At 40.1% G+C, this 20,937-nt stretch overlaps 1 protein-coding gene across 4 annotated transcripts in view; it reads left to right on the forward strand.

The window, feature by feature from the left end:
- LOC131689417 (cofilin/actin-depolymerizing factor homolog) overlaps positions 1-20,937 on the forward strand; it is a 41,276-nt gene that overhangs the window by 14,620 nt on the left and 5,719 nt on the right. For all 4 annotated transcript variants that reach the window (XM_058974489.1, XM_058974487.1, XM_058974488.1 and 1 more), the window contains exons 3-4: positions 16,659-16,849; positions 16,927-17,032. In XM_058974489.1, the coding sequence (XP_058830472.1) occupies positions 16,659-16,849; positions 16,927-17,032 (297 nt within the window). The remainder of the gene's footprint in view (positions 1-16,658; positions 16,850-16,926; positions 17,033-20,937) is intronic.

The raw sequence follows: 20,937 nt of genomic DNA on the forward strand, positions 1-20,937 counted from the left end.
TCTCATATTTTCAGTTCGGTTTTGTGTGTGAGTGTTACTACAGTTATTTACGTATGCATTCTCAATAATAATATGAAACGTATGAAACTTTAAAGGGGTTCGAGAAACCAAAACATAAAACTGAATTGACACTTCTTGGTCTTGACACAAAAAGGATATTGAATCTGAATGAAAGACATGTCATATTATGTCCTTCGATAATTATCATAAAATTACTCATTGAGGTTTAGACCGTTTTTAATGCATTTCGGAAAAAAGGTAATAAAACCAACCTATCAAGCCTATCAAATTTATCTACCATTAATAATTCTCTCGTATTACACTACCCATGATCGCAAATCAGTCCCATAAAGATAGGAAATCCCTTCGAAAACGGGACAAATATGCAATCATGGGCAGTATACCTGTTGACGAAAATTCACAACATTTAGCTACGTTAAAATTTACGACTGTGAAGACCTAATTGGCAATACACCCGTCAGTAACTCGTGATCAGAAACACAGGTTTTGACATGTAACAAAGAAGATTACATTCATCTGCCCTGCCAGTAACGGGTCGTCCGGCTTTGTTGCTCTTCTCATTAATTACTCATAACACGTGATATTCAGAAGCTGTTGAAACGGAACGGAAAACAATTAACTAGTACGAATTTGGTGAAAATCAAATTGAAAAGGAAAGAAATTTAGTCAATGAAAACATGAAAATTCATGCTATCATTTATTTGTCCATTTACAGTTAAAACATAATAGGTATAACACAACTTGCAACTTAATCCACATTATAGTCCGGTGACGTGTTGTCTGTACTGCCGACATACCCATACCTGTCCCTTTTATATAGGAAATCCTGTAGAACATGGAACTAATCTGCGTACAGCGGAGTAGCTTTTGTCAAATTCATGCGCATATTTTCTCGGTCACATTTGTATCATTTTAAAGATGGATAACATGCATAAATTTAAAAAATGAATAAATCTTCCTAAGTTTGTCAGCGTCCCGATATTGTCAACCTGAAATACATCGTGCCATCATTGTACATAATTACGTTTGTGACCCCAATGTGTCACAAAGCAAGACAGGAATAGAATATTGGATTGAATTCAGCGCCGTGATCATTACTCCGCGTTGGCGTTTATTTGTATACTCTTTCTAAGAATTTTGCGAAAGATAGGGAATTTCCACGATCTTAAGGAATTAATCCTAAAAATATTGTGGGTTCCGTTCAAGCCATTAGCGGATTTGTAGACGTTTGGAGTTGTTCCGAGAACTTACTTGGAAAAGTCGAAGTATCTACTGGAGCGCATATTGTTCTATCTGAATCATAAAAAATTATTTTACCCATCTAGACGAGCGTCCTCACGCTAATGATGTGACATGAAGAACGCGGACATTGATTGAACATAGCTCATCAGCATGTTTTACCGCCGACGCCGGTAAAACATGATGATGAGTTATGTTCTATCAACGACCATACGGTAGATTTGGGTGCAACGCCCACCTCCTACTTAGCAGAAGGCAAAGGATTCTTCACATTTTCTTTTCGATCATGTTCATATGAACCTGCCTAGCCCTAGTTTTTTTTTCTATGTTGCCAACTGATTCGCTCTAGAATACCTATCCGTCTTTCAATTTCATTGCTTCCGTTTCTCTTTGTCTTAAATATGTCGAAAATAGCCAACAATATCGATGTAGTAGAATCTTGCGGCAATTAAATGTGGACAAGAATCAGTCACGTTCGGAAGGCTCTATCTTTGGTCTAAGCAGCCTAGGGTCCATGCGTTCAATCTTGTTCAGAAAAAACTAGCTCATATACACTAGAAACTTAATCAAACTGGTCAACATACAAACGCTCAAGTTCTGAGCGATAATACAGCTATGATCAAAAAATCAAACACGCAATTGCGTCCGAACGGAGAAGCGATTTTGTGATAAGAAGAATATTTTAACATCTATAATTTTTAAAAGCGGTCTCAAGTGCGATTATATCAATGCGCATTTCCTCGCGATCATTACTCGGTTACATCGGGATTGGTTCTAGCAACTTAGGTCCATGCTTCTTCAGCAATCTATGTCATACTCTCAAAATAAACATCAGATCCGCGTTTCGCGCAAACATTCCAGAACTCACGCAAATGAGCAAATCACTCCGGTTCTACAATCGAATTTTTACACGAAAAGGTATAAACTCATTAGCCCCTCTCGCAGGTTGATGGGATTGATGGTATTGTAAACATCATCAAGCCACAATATATTCAATAGAGTTATCTAAATATAAGGACCTTCGCTCTTTTTAGTTTTTATTTGCACCAAGTTCTACTACTAGAGGTTAATTAGTTCTCATGTTAATAATCCACCAAACATTATGACTACTGAGGATTTGATTTATATAAGAAGCCCGCTTCAAGATGTTGATTACAATACGCCTCGATAGTGGTGTGTCGAGGAGGCCGGGAGGGCTGATATGAGCCTTTTGTATGTTCTATACCTTTCCTCTATTCACCAGCTCATAACCAACAATCAACCAGTAACAAATAGATAATTGAGAAAGGATGTGCTATGTGTGGTGATTGGCTATTCAAGTATTAGTAGTGTTTGAAGTACTAATGTATGTCTCATGTGATGATCATAACTTCAGCTGTATCTTGTACCTATCTAATCTATTACGTCTCTCATATATTGTCTTTTATTTCTTCTTTTCGAGTCCTATACTGCCATTCTACACCCGCCTTCAGCTGAATCAACAACGATGGTGATAGTGAACGTCTTAACACTCACACATTCTCAAACGCGGTCTCAGCGGGAACCTACAAAAATGCCATCGTGCACGCGATTACGAATCGGTCACGTCCGAAAGTCTATCCTTGATCCTAGAAGCCTAGGTCCATGCCTTCAGCTGGACCAATTAAGAAAATACGCCCATACCTATTAGACAACACGTCTCATGGCGACATGACCGGGAACCCTATCGATATAAACGATCCCACTCTCTGCCAGAATTCAAACCGCGCACTGAAAATTTAATATCAGACTCACGGTTCGCGCAACCATTCACGTTACAAAATCACGTCAGCGCACAAACGTTAGAGCCCCTCGCGATTTTCCAAGCAGCCTACGAACTCGCAAACATGATTACACCCCGGTGATAAGGTGAAAATCTCAGCACTCATAAACTTACCAACACGATCTCAAGTGTCAACCTACAAACTCCCGCGCTCGCGCCATCATGAATCGGGATCGTCCGGAAGTATCTATCCTCGGTACAAACAATCTAGGTCCTTGTTAATTATTAAAAAAATAATAAAATTGAAAAATAACTACCATATCCACTAGACAAAACGTTCCATGGCGACATGACCGGAAACTCTAGTGATATGGGGTAACTCTCTCCCTGTCAGAATGTGATCCGTACACCGAAAACTAAAGATCAGAATGACGGTCCGCGAATATATAAATCGCCGCAGGGTTTCAAAATCGAATTTATACACGCGAAGTCACATACACGCGAGCACACGGGACAAACACGTCAACATACGAACGCTTAAGCCCTTCGCGATCATCTACGCACACCTATGCCCGCGATCGCGTAAACTTGATAACACTGCGGCAATTGTGTGAACGTTTTAGTACTTACGAAGTTACAAACGCGATCTCAAACGCCAACCCGCAAATGCGCGATCATGAATCGGTCACGTCCGGAAATCTTTAACCTTTATTCTAGCAATTTAGGTCCATACATTCAGTTGGACCAATCAAAAAAAAAATAAAGCTCATATCCACTAGACCACGCGTTCTACGACGACATGATTGGGATCTCTAATGATATGGAAGAGCCCACTTCCGTCAGGAATCTGAACCGCACACAAAAAATTAAGTATCAGATTCACGGTCCGCGCGCGATCATTCTAGAACACACGCGAATATGCGAAAGGCACACGGTTATGAAATAGAATTTATGCACGCGAAGTTACACGTTAGCGCACGCGACATACAAACGCACACGCGATCGAGCACATTAACGTACAAATATTCGAGCCCTTCGCGATGATACACGCGATTCCGAGTCCCTACGCCCGCACATGCCTGAACCGTACAAAGAATATCACATTCAGAATCACGGCCCGCTACAATTGGCCTATTGCAGTGTTTTATTGGGCGACATTGCCTGTCTCGTCTGCAAATTGTAGTATGTGATTCTGACGGGGAGCCCTTCCGAGAACCTAGCTCTACAGCTCCAGTAGGACAACTCTCGAAAAAAAAAAAAAAGAAAAGGTATAAACTCATTAGCCCATATAACATACAAACTCCCACACGATCAAACACGTTAACACACAATCGCTCATCCTCGCACAACCAGGCTCGCAATATCGCAAACATAAAAACGCGATGATTAAATAAACATGTTAACACTTGTAAAGGTAGAAACGCAGTCTAAACCGCGATCCTACAAACGCCTATGTTCGGAAGTTCCTACTGATCCTCGGTCCTAGTTGCCTAGGTACAGGCCTTCGGTTGGCCCAATTCAATAAAACATTTAAAATGTTTTCATTTTAAACATACTAATATACACTAAAACGTGCTACGATAAAAAATTGGTCATACAAGAATGTGTGTAAATCGGTCCATTTTTTTCTTAAAAAATCAAATCATGTTTCTTTTGGATGTTCAATTCAAGCAGAATTAACAAACAATGTACACTCAAGCTTCCTTTTTACGCGAATGCAAAATGTCGGGTCTTTAATTTGACGCCTTTCATCAATTTTTGCACGGGGTGGGCATAGCGTAGTTAGTAAACCGATTGTCTTGTACGCAGCTCACTTGGGTTCGACTCCAATCCTGCACATAGGGTTTGAGATTTTTTATAAAGAGATTTTCCCACCCAAAGGACCAAAGGAGTGTCATTACCCTTCTTAGCAAAGTCACTCCCAACGATTTATTATATCCCCTTCAAACTGAAACGGTCGGTACGGTTGTCCTCGTTTCTTCCTTCTTTAGGATTCAAAACAATTCGTTAAATTATTAATTAAATGAATAATTGCCGTCTATTTTTAAAACATCTTAAAACCCAACTCTGCACAGTAGCCCTGGTCGTTTTAATATTTGCGACATATGAAAATATGCTTTAAATATTAATATTGACAAAAAAACACTACAGTATAACTGCAGTGTTTTCCAGGATGCTTTTCAATACTGGCTGTGTAAGGGTTAGAATAGAATAGAATATTTTCTTAACCCGAAAAGAGGCGAATGATCATAAGGTTAAAACCTGCATAATCAAAATAAAAAAAAGTTTTGCACGGCCTCCTTGATCACATTCTTTGTCGCTTAATGATTGCCCAATATTTTTCTATTGGGCGGAGCTGGCATGTTGGGAGAATTCATGGTCATCACCTGGAAGTTGTTCGCGGCATGCCACTCTATGACCCTTTTCCGTAATGCTAAGATGCCAAATCCTGCCAAAACAGAATGGAACATTTGTGTTGGGATGACGTTATTCCAGGCACCCCAGCAAAAAAAAATTCATTTGTTGATACAGGTTGCGTTGCAAATGTCGTGCTTTAAGTCGCAGGAACGCACGGCCTGTCACGAAATATTTCTTTGCGAATTTCAACAGCTTAATGTGTCTGAGAATCTCTGCCACAATTCCTCTTCCAGTCGACGTATAATATTCCTGTCAAAGAGGCTGTTTAAAGTCTGCCTTGGCGTAGGTTTCGTCATCCTGTACCACGCAATCAAACTTCGTCACCATCTTCATGTACCGCTTCCGCAATCATTCCACAACTGGTGAAAATGGCATCGGAAACAGTAGGCATGATGTTACACATACATCTTTAAAATGAGGGGTGTGTCGGTTTTTTTAATGCTCGATGATAAAAACGTCAAGCTGAAGTTGATCAATGTTTGGTCCTAACACCTTTTATACAAAACGTTCTATGGCGACATGACCGGGAACTCTGGTGTTATGGAAAAATTCGCTCTCTTCTAGCATCTGAACCACTCACTGAAAATTAGGTGTCAGATCTACGGACTGCGCGATCATTCAAAGTCACATGCGAATATGCGGATGACCACACGGTTACAAAACCAAATTTATACACGCGAAGTAACACGCTAGCACACGCAAAATACAAACGCCCACACGATTGAACACGTTAACATACAAGCGCTCGAGATCTTTGCGACGATACACAAAGGAGGTCATGTAATAGCGATCATAACGCACAACTACACATTTTGCAAACACAACGCGGCCTCAAGCGCGAACAAATAAACAGTCATTCCCACGCGATCGCGAAATCCCGACGCCCGCACATCTGAACCGTACACTCAATAGCACAATCAGAAAAAGGCTTAAAGCAGTGTTCTAGTGAGTGATATTTTTTTTTGATATTTTCTGTCTACAATTGTAGAGAGTGATTCCTACAAGAAGCCCTTCCGAGAGCCGAGCTCTACAGCTCCAGTTACACCACTCAAAAAGTGACTCTTATATCCAAAATCGGTCTAAAGTTTGTAGTAGAATTTTGTTTGAAGTTCTTTGTCGTTTCACGAAAACTGATAAGAGTCTCTTGAATCTTGTACAACTTTCTCCGAAATTGTTCGAGATTTTCCCTAAAGGTGAAAAAATGTTCAATCTGGTTTCCATTTTGTCCTGAAAATAAAGGGATACTCCCTTTGTAACGTTGAATTTAACGCCAAAAAAATGTTTTGTGATTAAAACCCGAGACCAAAAAACCAAGTAGGACTTTACTGGTTTACTTGGGTGATCCGGTGCAAAATTGTAACCGACCAAGTGGAAATCCGAACGATTTTGGTTCCGAGGTGGAAATCGATGGGGTACGAGGTTTTCGACGAATTTATATGTCTTGGAACCCTAGTGACGTGTGATAACGATGTTAGCCGCGAGTTAAAAAGGTGTGTTGCGAATAGGACCTTCTATGGTTTTGCGTGGTAAGCTTAAGTACCGTAGCCTACAGAGATGCACTCATCTTGCCTATACAAACCGCTGATACTCCCTGTTGCTTTGTAGGCATGGGCATTGAAGGAAGCAGATTATCGAGTTATAATTGTGTTTGAGAGAAGAATTCTGCGTTTAATATTCAGTGTTATAGTAGAGAATGAAGAATGGCTGTACGAAGTATACAAATATGCTAACATAGGAAGACTGATAAAAAACGGCAGATTACAGTGATCTGGACATGTAGCGTTAGTACCGTGAGAGCGATCAGCTAAATGATGCTCAATTAGAAGCTGGAAGAGGATGTCGAGGAGGTCCAATAACCAGAAAATCTAAAATACATGACGTCATAATACGGAGTACCCCAATTCTTGACAAACATGATTATGGATTAAAAGTTAACTGTCAAAATTCTCTTTGAAAGGAAATTTCGGCAAACATAGTTCACAGCAGTTAATGAAAGAGAAAGCTTTTCTCTTTTGTTTACTAGCTACATCTTTGATTGGTGAGTAACGTTTTGTCCAGAATTTCCAGTCAAAGAGAATTTTAACAGTTGGCTTTTAAACCGTAATCATATACTTGTCGAGGATTGTTCTTCTACATGGTGATGATCCCCTAAATTAAAAAGATTTCACTGTACTTCCTGAGGCCAGCATTAACTGAATTTTTGCCAAGCTTTGCAAATAATTGAATTAATTGAAAAAACATGTAGGTGTACCCTCATATCGTAGATCGTGGTTGTTTATTTTTTTCAATTTGAGCAAATTGTTTATGACAATTTTAAATACAAAAAGCGTAAATCCAAGAAGTGCAACTATAGGATGCCTACGGACAGTTACTAAAACGACGTTACTATATCTGTTGAAAATGCTTCCGACACAGCATCTCAACGCATATCCCAGCAAAAGCGAACGACTTCTGACTTCATCCCACCGCATGCTTCGTTCATCAAAACAGGCTACCGCATTGTGCGAGTGAGTTGTTCCAAAAATAAGTTTAAACTGACGAACAGAAGAAGGTTAAGTTTTGTGTACCATCTTTGTTTTATGCTAACCGAGCACGCGCCACTGGTTGGCTTGTCCGATCAGGTTGGTTCCCGGTATCGAGGGTAGTTCATTTTAGTCATTTAAGTTATACATTCCACTTGCAATGAACCGATTTTAGGTGCCAAATCTGCTTATGTAAGCTACTTTGAATAATTTATTATTTGCAACTTTCCAGAACTATGTTTGACTGAGTAACAAGATTTCAAGAAGAGATGTGAAGGAAAATTTCAAACCAGACAACCTGACGTTTCAATTATTGCTGACATCCTCATTTGAGTTGCTTGCATAGCTCCGTATTTCTTATTGGATCCACTTGAAAAGAGCCATCGGAGGTTATTTCCTTAAACGGCAAACTTGGAGTGTGGATACGACTGACTCGAATCAGGTTATTTTGTACAACATGCTGCCTACTTGTTTGTTGCTCTTAGCCATGGTGCAGATAACTTTGCATCCAAATTTAGTCAACTATAACAATTGGTATTTAAACTGTGGTGACTAACCCGTAGTTGTTGGAAAAACGAAAATACAGCAAGTCATGCAACAATTTGTTCATCGCTATCATTAGAGAATCAGAGCGATACGTACTGCTAAATATTCCGTCGAATCGTAATCATATCGGACGGTTTCGTTTGACTTGTAATTACAGCGAAGTAAGCAGCAGCAGCGCAGCATTGTGAGTCACAGTCATCGACAGGTGTGATGCAAGCAGGAATCACAATCACATTCGTACACTGAAAAAAATCTAAACGTTAATTCTATTTGCTTCAAAACGCTTAAAATTCATATGAAGAAGAAATGCTATTGTTATCACGCGCACACATAGCTTCAATGTGTCAACTGTATAAACTATGTATGCACACACATAAGTTATATGTGCATATTGTTATAGAGTGGGGTTTTATGTGTCTAATAGTTATGAAATGTGAATGTAAGATTAATATTTCTTGTAAATACACACATTAGGTTTATGTGCCAGCAAATAGTGTCTATATGCCTCCGTTAATTGCAAAAATCTATGTGTAAAATCAATAGGCATAACGTTTACTTTTTTTTGAGTGTACCTTATAGTAGATATCAGCAATATAATAACAAGCATGACCGTACAAGTCGATATCACACATCGCCACCACAGGCAACGAAGTTGAACGACAAGAGTCTTGCCATTTACTTCGAAAGAGTCGATCGCCAAATTTGGTGGAATGCTTGCCGAAGAAGAAAAAAAAATGTGCGTGTGCGACAGAGCAATTTTAGCGTACGTGCCAAAATACCGCATGTATTGACCAAAGACCTTCTACCTATTACATATGTAGCTACCGGCACACGAATGGCGTGTCGGTGCCGGTTTTTCTGTTTTCAATCTGGCGGTGCCACCGTGAACAAGTGAGCGCATTCATGAATGACGTTTACGGTATAACCGCCTAGGCTGCTACCAACCTTCACCGCCCCCAACAACGAAAAACTGCTAGTTGGTGGTAGTGTTGGCTAGCGAAAATGCACCTCCGATGGTGGTGGTAGAACCATCCCCTATCTGTATAGGTGTATAGGGAAAGTACACACACATAGGAAATAACGTCTTTACGTACGTATGAATCACCTCTTCAGCCGGATAATTTCCCGTCACGAATCGACGTTTGAATGCAATTGTTGCCGCCGCTTTCGCGGTCGGTCTCGGTAATACAAATGTCTGAAGCTGCGATTCGTGAGATAGCGGCACCATACTTCCGGAAGGTTTCACGTCTAGCTAACTTCCGCTGTTCTTGGAAAGATTAAACTGTCTCGTACCGGGTGCATACAGTCACGAAATCGATTCATTTGTAATTCCGAATTTGCCGCTATCACACGGACGAAAAAAGGCCGCAGAAAAGGAGCTCGTTTTGTGGGATGTGAAACAGGGAGAAAGTTCATTGAACTTAACGGGGGATTCCACGTGCCGCAGGAAGATGCACATCCAACCGCACCCTCAACGAGAGATCGTGAGAATGTACGAGAAAAGGCAATGTAGGGGAAGGGAGGGGAGGTGGTGTGGTGATTGTGCCTCACGAAGGAAACGACACTGCGCAAATTGACCTTGTCATGCGATTGGGAAAAGACACGCGACGACCGATGGCGATGGAGTCATTCAAGCGCTGATCCGGTGAAGACACTTATCCTGGTATATTAACAATGAAAACTGGTAGTGTCGTGTTTAAATTTTAACATTTCAGAACGCATGGCGTGTCTTCAGATTGAATTAGCTCTGAAAACTGCATACCGGCTTAAACCTTCGTTCGAACCGGTCACAATTTTTCAATAGCAACAGTCTTTCTCAAGGCTACCTATGTTTTCGCTCGATCAGTCTTTCTCAAGACTACCTATATTTTTTCGATAATTAGTCTTTCTCAAGACTACCTACTTTTTCTACTCAATCAGTCTTTTTCAAGACTAAAACAATTTTCAAGAACAATTCAGCCTAAAGAAATATTTAATTCTTCCAATATGCCTTGGTCCTCCCAGAAAGGCCGTGTGCCAAATATTAAAAATAAACGAAAAAGGGTGGCTTCACCACCCGATAATTCAATTAATTGCAGTAACTCATTCGATGTTTTATCCGAATGTAACATAACGAAAATTGTAAATTTCCTCGCATTGTGCAATGCCAATGAGAAGATAAAGCAATCACCTCCGCCGATAACAGAGATGATCTCCGACTTCAAGGCCTTACGAACTGAGCTTTCGACGTTCCTTCCGGACGTGAAAGTCTCTTTTCTGATTGGCCGAAGAGGAGAATGTCAAGTTACAGCGGAGGAATTGATTTGTCACAAACGACTACTCCAGTATCTTACGGAGAAGTTATATAAATTTTATTCATACGATTTCAAGACAAACAGACCATTCAAGGCTGTCTTGAAAGGGCTACCACAAGGTCAAAGTTTGTATGAAATATCCAACGAATTGAAAAATTTACTTGGCTTTTCTCCTTCACAAGTTATTCTTATGAAAAGAAAGGCTAATGGCGATAACACGCCAGTACGCTCTGGAATTATCCAGGAGCTTTATTTAATTCGTTTTAACCGTAATGAGGTTAATAATTTGAAAGTATTTGAAAAAGCACGTTTTATGTTCCACGTGCGAGTAAAATGGGAACATTATAGACGACATGGGGGGCAGAATTCAAAATCTGACCCAGTGTCGTAGATGCCAAGGCTTTCGGCACGGCACAAAAAGTTGTCATTTGGATTTCAAATGTATGATCTGTGGTGATAAATCGCACACGAAAAATACTTGTCCGGTGAAATAAAAAACCACAAAAAGTTTCAAATGCGCTAATTGTAGCGAAAATCATAAATCGAATTTCTGGGGTTGTCCTTCTCGAGGAAAAATTATAAATTCTCGTTCTGGACAACAAAAAAAAAACAAATAAAAAATGTACCTGCTTCTTCATGTACACTTCAAGAAAAACACGTCCAAACGTGTTAATCCGATTCAAAATAGATTCACAACTTCTTCTACCTCCATCACACCATCCTACAATGGTGTGTCACCTTATGCTTCAGTGGCAGGTAACAAGGCCAAAATAACGGCTACCGTTACCGCGCCTACAAACTCGTTTGCACCCAACGCTTCCTTTTGTCCAATGGATCTAGGTAGCGTAACGGAAGAAAAATTAAAATACATGCAAGAGTCTATGTTACCTATGATGATTGCTATGTTAAATTCTACCTCCATGTTTGAAGCTTTTCAAAGCGGGGTGGGAATTTGCTAAAAAAATTGTAATGAAATTAAAGTTTAACAATGACTTTAAATAATCATTTAAATTTATTAAATTAGAATGCTCGTTCATTAAAAACGTGCGAAGACGATTTTTTCAACTTCTTGTGGATACATAATGTGCATATAGCCGTTGTGATCGAAACTTTTTTAAAACCAAATATTAAATTGAAGAGTAACTCTAATTTTGTTATTCATCGATTTGATCGAATTGTTGGATTCGGCGGAGGAATCGTAGTAGCGGTTAATCGCAGGATCAAACATTCCGTTACGCCGTCTCTTGACACCAAGGCGATCGAGAGTTTGGGTATCGAAGTTGAAACTGATCTTGGTATCATTTTTATTGCTGCAGTCTATTTACCTTTTCAGTGCACTGGCGAGCAAATTAATTTCATGAAAGGAGACTTACAAAAACTTACAAGAAATCGGTCGAAATTCTTCATAAGTTGAAAGCGTTCATAATTTTAATCTCAACGTTGTGAGTCCTATTGAGACCAAAGTCTTACAAAAATATGAAAACGTTTCAAATCGAGTATTGTCTCTAGACGATATTGTTGAAACAAACTATGATGAGATCAAATCCATCATCAAAAAGTTAAAAAATATTAAAGCTGCAGGTTACGATGGAATTTTCAACTTTCTTCTTAAAAACCTTCCCGAAATCACCATGAGATACTTGGTCAAAATATTCAACAAATGTTTTGAATTAGCATACTTCCCTGAAAGATGGAAAAATGCCAAGGTTATTCCTATTTTGAAGCCAGATAAAAACCCAGCAGAAGCATCTAGCTATCGACCAATTAGTTTACTCTCTTCTATTAGTAAATTATTTGAAAAAATCATCCTAACTAGAATGATGTCACATATCAATGAGAATTCTGTTTTTCTTCCTGAACAGTTTGGATTTCGTATTGGACATTCAACTACTCATCAACTTGTGAGAGTAACTAACATGATAAAGGGAAATATCTAAGAGGGCTATTCCACTGGAGTTGCTCTTCTAGACATCGAAAATGCTTTCGACAGTGTTTGGCACAAAGGATTGATTGCCAAAATGCGGGAATTCAATTTTCCAATTTACATAATAAAGATAATTAAAAATTATCTTACTAACTGTACCCTACAGGTTTCTTATCAGAATTGTAAATCTAATAAGCTACCCGTAAAAGCAGGTGTCCCGCAAGGGTCAAGCGTCGCACCAATCCTATACAATATTTTTACCACTGATCTTCCAAATCTACCCGCAGGCTGTAAAAAATCACTTTTCTGTGATGATACTAGCATCTCAGCCACTGGTAGGAGTCTTCGTATTATCTGCAGTCGACTGCAACGAAACTTGAATATTTTCAATGATTACCTGAAAAAAATGGAAAATTTCTGCTAATGCGGCAAAAACACAATTGATTGTGTTTCCGCATAAGCCAAGAGCTTCTTCCCTTAAACCAAACAATAACCATATTATTAAATTTAATGGTTTGAATTTAACAGATCAAGTTATATACTTGGGTTTGATTTACGATAAAAAACTCACTTTTATGAATTTCCGGGATATTTTTTGGAACTTCAGGCACTTTTGTTGAACGCTAACAATTTTCTGAAACCTTCAGGAAAGTTATACTTAAATCAGAGCGATCTATCGCACTTCAAGAAAGTTCGTTTTTGGCGCTAACTTAATCCTGTCACTAAGTTTGCGTCGGATTCTGATGAAGCGAAGTCGAAACGCCATAACTAATTTAGTTAGGTTTTGTGTCCTTAACATGCAAATGCGGTTTTTAAACAATTTTATCCTTAGTGGAGAAAAAATATTTTTTACCCAATTTTGTCCCCACTAAGGAGAAATAGTGTCGCAGCCGATGGGGATGTACCGGCGGCCACTGTGAATGAGGTTAACGAGGCTATTCATCGGCTCAAGAACAACAAGGCAGCTGGTAAGGATGGTCTAGGAGCGGAACTCTTCAAGGTGGGTCCGGAGAAACTGACGGAATGCATGCACCGAATAATCGAAAGAATCTGCAACAGAGAACAGCTACCGGAGGAAAGGAAGGAAGGGGTCATCACCCCGATATACAAGAAAGGCGACAAATTGGATTGTGAAAACTATAGTGACAAATGCCGCTTACAAAGTGCTATCCCTGATTCTGTTCCGGCGCCTATCACCGCTGGTAAATGGATTTGTCGGGAGTTATCAGACCGGTTTCATCAACGGCAGGTCAACAAACGACCAAATCTTTACTATACGGCAAATCCTCCAAAAATGTCGTAAATACCAGGTCCCGACACATCACCTGTTCATCGGCTTTAAAGCAGTAAATGACACGGTGGACCGTGTAGTGCTAAGGAAAATGATGGACGAGAACGGCCTCCCTTGGAAGCTGACAAGACTGATTAAGGCTACGATGGATGGTGGAAGGTGTTGTGTCAAAATTTCTGTATACCCGACAGAAGCGCGAAGCAGCACGAGTAGGACTGAAGATAAATGTATCTAAGACGAAGTACATGCTGGCTGGTGGAACCGATCGCGATAGGGAACGCTTGGGCAGTAGTATTACGATCGACGGCGACGAGTTGGAGGTGGTGGACGAGTTCATCTATCTAGGCTCATTGGTGACTGCGGATAACAACACCAGCCCGGAGATCAGAACGCGTATGATCTCTGGAAGTCGTGCTTACTATGGGTTCCACAAAACTTTGAGATCCAGGAAGCTTCACCACCGCTCGAAATGCGCCATGTACAACACACTGATTAGACCGGTGGTTCTCTACGAGCACGAAACGTGGAAAATGCTCGAGGAGGATCTGCAAGCACTCGAAGTCTTCGAAAAAAGGGTGCTGAGAACGATCTTCGGTGGTGTGCAGGAGGATGGCGTGTTGAGAAGGATGAACCACGAACTTGCACGACTCTATTATGAGCCAAGTATCCGGAACGTAGTTCAAGCTGGAAGGGTACGGTGGGCGGGGCATTTTGTGAGGATGACGGACAACAACCCCACCAAGTTGGTTTTCACCTCTAACCCGTTAGGTACAAGACGAAGAGGAGCGCAGCGTTCCCAGTGGCTGGACCAAGTGGAGCAGAACCTGGCGAGTATCGGGCACCTGAGAGGTTGGAGACAAGCAGCAACTGACCGAGTGACGTGGCGGAATATTGTGGAACAGATTAAGTCAGGATAATATGATGAATAATCAGGAAATATAATATAATATAAGGAGAAATATAGCATAGTGCATCTTACATTGGCTTGCTGAACCAAACCAAATGTTTTGATTTCACTAGTTCTCATGAACTTAAAAATAAACTCCTTTTCTTGCGGGGCATCAAGCAGAACTAGGGGAACTGCTTTAGTTGAGCTTAGTTAATCCAGCGCTAGCTTAGTTCCTAAGTTAGCGTCGGATTCTGATGAGACGAAATCGAAACGCAACCTCCATTACTAATTTAGCTATAGGTTTTGTGCCCTTCACGCGTAAAGGTGGTTTTAAACAATGCTCTCCTTAGTGGAGAGAAAATAGTTTTTTACCTAAATTTTTCTCCACTAAGGAGAAGTATATCATAGTGGAAGCAAATTGTCCCACATCACATCGTTAAATATTACGTTAAAATTTTATCATTACTTCCAATCAACGTTAGATTTCTGCATGTGAAGAATATATTGCCTCCTATCAAAAAGGGACAATTTAAAAATATTTGTTCTATTTGTTAACTTTCATGTTGCCTCTTTCCTGCTCGTAGATGTACTGTGTTAGTTCTTCTACCTACTGACCGACTGATTCGTATTAAAATGTGATAATTTATCTTCGATTTAGGCATATTAAATCACAACCTGTAGCAAAACCGGTTGTACTCAATAATTCTTCAGCTTTCAAAGTATGCGCACATTCACTGACGGCGCAAATTTGGCTCACTCATTTGGATAGTGGCTCCCAAAAAGCAACATCGATCTACATTAGAGCATAAATTGAGCGTAACGTTTCCTACACCTCTTTCTATATCTGCAATTTCTAAACTTAATCCTATTCAGAGAAACGGTTAGCTGGCTTATGTTCCAAAATTCAACCTATAATTGACAATGCGCTTGAACATAAAGTTAAAAATAGCCACGAACGCGCGTTTCGGGGGAATCAATTCACTCCTGCAGCTACGGCAAGTGCAACGTGTGTAGGTTCGTTCCACCCTCACTTGATTTGAGAAGTGATGTCTTAATACGCCTTTGTCGTGGCGCTTAATGTCGTAGTTAAGAGAGTCTCGCGTAAATCGTCTGCATCAAGCCAGCCATTGATCTACGGTTGGTATACGACATACATTTTATTACATTGTGTGGCTGTTCATTGTTTACACTACAATTCGGCCAACGCGTTGAAAATAGATTGTTTGGGTAGTGTTCAATTGAGAAAATCATACCCGGGTGATTCCGATCTTGACCTAATGAATTACGTATGGCTTTAGAATTCGTTTTTCTTCGAAGGAACTTGTAATCCTAAGTCGCTAATTGAAATGGCGAATCCAACAAACACCGGATTATCTGCGTACACGTGTTGTTATGTGTCCACAATTAGCAACACCTGTCTATATAAGGAAAATCGTTTCTCACGCTCGCTCTAGGCGAAGCAATTCACATGCAACCGCTAATTCGGTCCTGTTGACAGAACAAAAAATCAAGAAAAAACAAGAACCGCATGCTGACATTTCCATGCACGCTGTGGGGCCCCTGGGTTGTAATGTGGAAAGTTGAACCACAAGAAACATCGTGTCTCTCTAAAATAAGCTATATTTAGCTCCTCCGAAAACGATTTCATGTGTGTTGAAGCGAATCCAAGTGAAAGACGCAGCCGGTCTCTCCAATCCCAATCCCGGATCACGTAACCTAACCATGTGCCCTAATGTTTTTTGTTGTTTTTTTTTCAACTCTCGTTCTGCGTAGGCCTCAGGAGTGACCGTATCGGATGTGTGCAAAACGACGTACGAGGAAATCAAAAAAGACAAAAAACATCGCTATGTCATATTCTACATCCGAGACGAGAAACAGATCGACGTGGAAGTGATCGGAGACCGTAACGCCGAGTACGACCAATTCCTCGAGGACATCCAGAAGGGTGGACCGGGCGAGTGCCGGTAAGGACGATACTCAAATGCACAATCGAATTATCGAGCTATAACCAGGCTGCTAACAACGCACTTTTTGTTTTCAGATATGGACTGTTCGACTTTGAGTATATGCACCAGTGCCAAGGCACCTCGGAAAGTTCCAAGAAGCAGAAGCTGTTCCTCATGTCCTGGTGTCCAGATACCGCTAAGGTGAGTGAGGCTATTGTTTTGTGCGGGATGGTGAGGATGGGACTCCTCATAGAATAGCAAACGTTTTTGTTGTACAATTTTTAGCGACAAGGTCCAACCTCAAATTTTCGCGGTATAATTTAACTTGATATTTTCGTCTCTAATCTACAGCTGTGGAATATCTAATTCTTCCACAAACAATCACATAACTTATACTAATACCGTCATGCAGAGCTACTTTGGATATGTGGGGCTACTTTGCACACTTTAGTTTTTTCAATATATACTAAAAGACGCGCTTTTATTAGTTTTATTATACCTTTGGCATTTGTGGATCCATGTCTTTTAACCATGATGCATATGCCTTTTGTCATTTTTCTTAGCACTGTTAACCAAAACAAAAAAAAAACACTTGAAGGGTCAATAAAAGTGATTGGAGGCTCGTAAAATAAGACTGCTCAACGAAACAGAAAATCTTAAGTGTACCGAGACCACATACTGTTTTTCAGAAAGAAGAAGAAAAAAGATTAAAAATGGCGTTTTCCGTTTGTTTCTAGTACGCCAGGAGAGCATTTGAAGGTTTTTGTGTTATGAAAAATGGCGTTTTCCGTTTGTTTCTAGTACGTCAGGATCGGTTTTCATGAGCATTTGAAGATGTTTGTGTCTTTAACAAAGTTGTTTTAATATCATTATCAACAACTTTACCGAAGATACCAAGCCTCTAAATAATGTTTTGAGTTTATTTACCAAAATTATTTTTTTCAAGAGATGCTCTGTATTATGTTGTATAATTTCTTTGAAGACATTGAACCCCAAAGTTGGTGGTTGCGAAATAATGTGATATTGGTCGTGAAAAAACTGGTTTCGAACCTTTATTTTGAAATTGACATAAATAGTGCATAACTTGAGAGCGTGGCCTTGTGTACTAATACGCCATCTATTTACCACTCAAATATACGTCATAAATAGCCCCTTATTTTACTCTTTTTTATTTTGCGAAATTTTCAATCCCGCCGTGTAGCTATTTTTATTATTGATGATACAGATAATCTTTAAATGCTTCTAAAAACCTATTCTAACATACTAGAAATAAACTGATATTGCCGTTTTTCTGACAAGTAACGTTGTAATTGTTAAATTAAAATGAATCCCTTATTTTAGAAAATGCGATAAATGCGTGATGCTTTACTGTTGAAAAAGCCTCTGATATCAGTATACATTAATGATATTTCAGTGAAAGTAAATAAAACTGGTTAATTTTTATTTTATATCGAATTCAAGAAGTGTGCAAAGTAGCCCCCAACTAGTCCACAAAAAATATTTTTGAACGCTATATGAACAACTTTTTTATGTGTGAACCAATTCTGCGCATATTTGGCATAAATACTACATACACGATGCCGATAAATCTGTGCTGATATAAAATCTGATATGCTGATATAAATCCATCGATTATTAAAGCAGTTATAATTCGTCAAAATTGAAAAATTGATAGAAAGTGCGCAAAGATACCCCGCACGACGGTATTTCAAAATACTGAAAGAATATGGAAAAAATAATTGGTGATCGTTGCGTGATTTGAAATCGCGAAAGTATCGTGCTTCTATACTGCATTGTTATCGAAATTTCTATCATGGTGAAAAGTTGGGTCCCTGCCTAGTTAGGAAGAAAAAGATAAACTGCGTAAACGATTCTATCAGATTTGCCCGAATGATATTTACCCGAATGCACAATGTGCATTCATTTCGATTTCAGTACAGATTCATAGAAATGTTTGAAAAAAGGAATCAACCCACAAGTTAGTGCAGGGGACGAGTGGATCACTGGTTTACTTGCAAGGGCTAGTATACAGATTTAAAGAATTGTTCATGTTTGAAAGAAGCAATCAACCCCTAAATGTGAGTTAACCGGGGAAACGAGTGGTTCTACAGTTTGTTTGTGAACTTATTTCGCATAAAGATTCAAAGAGCTGCTCATGGTTGAAAGAAGGAAGTTACCGCTAGGTTTGAGTAAACCGGGCAAACAAGTTATTTGGTAAATAGACTTCAATAACTTATAAAAAACCTTTATTTTTGAGTAAACCGGACTACCGAGCTTGCGAGAGCTGTTTCACAGGATTTCGGATTAGAAACTGAGCGGCACTAGATCCACGTTCACCGCCGTTTATTCGTAAAACAATTCCATACGTTTTTACTGACATGGAACGAGGGTAAATCCAAACCGATTGCGCGCACATAGGTAGTTTAATTTGATCTGTCTATCAGCTACGGATAAATCTGATGCCAGACTGGGGAGAGTTTGATCTATCGGGATAGCGACTGAGAGAGAATCGCACTGTTGCACGGGTAGACGAGCGAGGCTGTGAAGAGACGATAATTACATTGTAGGGTGAATATACCGGTTTTCGAACATACCGGCCGCCTTGAAATCTCCTCGATTTCAGTCGACATCAATTTTAGTCCTTCCATCTCATTCGGCTCTGTTGTGCATGCTGATCGGTACTGGTACTACGATGGTTGGATTTTCTACTTCATCTGTTGCTGACTACGCTTTACCGGTGTACCGACCTTTATCGAAGGCATCAACTTGGAGTGCATGATTTTGACGGAATGATGACTAGCTGTTTCTGTTTTGTTGAATTCTTCTGTTAACGGAAGGGTTGTTGACCTTCGTCGGAGCCCTTAGTATTTGCTGTTGACGATTACCGCGGATAGATGGTGGATGTTGAAGATAGAGTTGGCAGTTGGCACTGTTACAGCTGACTTTTAGTTATATCCGAGCAGATAGGCTAGATGGACGGATAGGTACAGACATGCCTCTCAATACTAATTGCTAGCATCCAGTTAGCGGCGAGAAAACTCATTCTCCTTCGCATAATGACATTGAGATGTGCAGAAGTCGACCGCCAACTCGCGAAAATTTGTGGACAAAGGTTCAGCCTTCGATAAGTCTGTGGGAAACCTTCGATATACCGGACACGGAGACAGAGCCTTGTGTGAACTCTTGTAGTCAACTGGTTTGCAACAGAACAAGGAAACTGCTTGCTGATTACAGGTTTAAGCATATAAAACTCGCCCGGAAATAATCCACCCGAAAGCAGTATTTTGTAATGCAGGCCCTTCTGGTGGAATGTTCGACCTTCCGACAGTAAATCGAAGAAATGGTCGGCCCCAATAATCAGATCGATGTGTCCCGGTTCACAGAACTGTGGATCAGCAAGTATGATATCTCCGGGAAATCTCCACTGAGTAGTGCCGACACTTCGAGTAGAATTCCATGACTGTTGAACCTCCAATACCTTGAACTGACAGTTTTCTTGGAGTATACCGGAAATTCAGCTCCTGACAGAAGCTCTTCGTCATAAAGCGAAACTGGCAACACGAAACTAATAGTCTTGCATTACCATATTGATCTTGAACCTGAACGATGGCGGTAGATAGAAGAACATCATGTGTAAGTGCTCGTGTACTGGCAGGAAGGGCTACGGTATTGTAGTTTGCGCTTGCTTGGCTTGTGGTGGGCAGAGGTTGAACGGACCTGTTTTGCGAGTATGTCACGGGGAGAGATTGGGTAGATGCTTGAACTGTATTAGCATGTGTTGATTGGTATTGCCCCAATGGTTAGGTATATGGTTGCTGCTGGTTGGATGCAGTGGGTGTGCTATGCGATTGTGGGATGGAGGATTGGAATTCCGAGCTTGATGGTTCCGACGATTCCGGGTGTAGCAACGAATGATGTTTTCCTTGACAGTGATGACACGTACCTCTAGTGCATATATGAGCATAGTGTCCCGACGACAGACAGTTCAGACACAGATTGAATCTTTTTACTAGATCACTGTGCTCAGCCACCTTCATCCTCAAAAACTTCTTGCACCGAAACGCGGAGTGATTTCGCCACAAAATAGACATTGAGCAAAATATTGG

The sequence above is a fragment of the Topomyia yanbarensis genome, chromosome 3, assembly GCF_030247195.1.
Source record: "Topomyia yanbarensis strain Yona2022 chromosome 3, ASM3024719v1, whole genome shotgun sequence".
In the NCBI taxonomy this organism is placed as follows: Eukaryota; Metazoa; Arthropoda; class Insecta; order Diptera; family Culicidae; genus Topomyia; species Topomyia yanbarensis.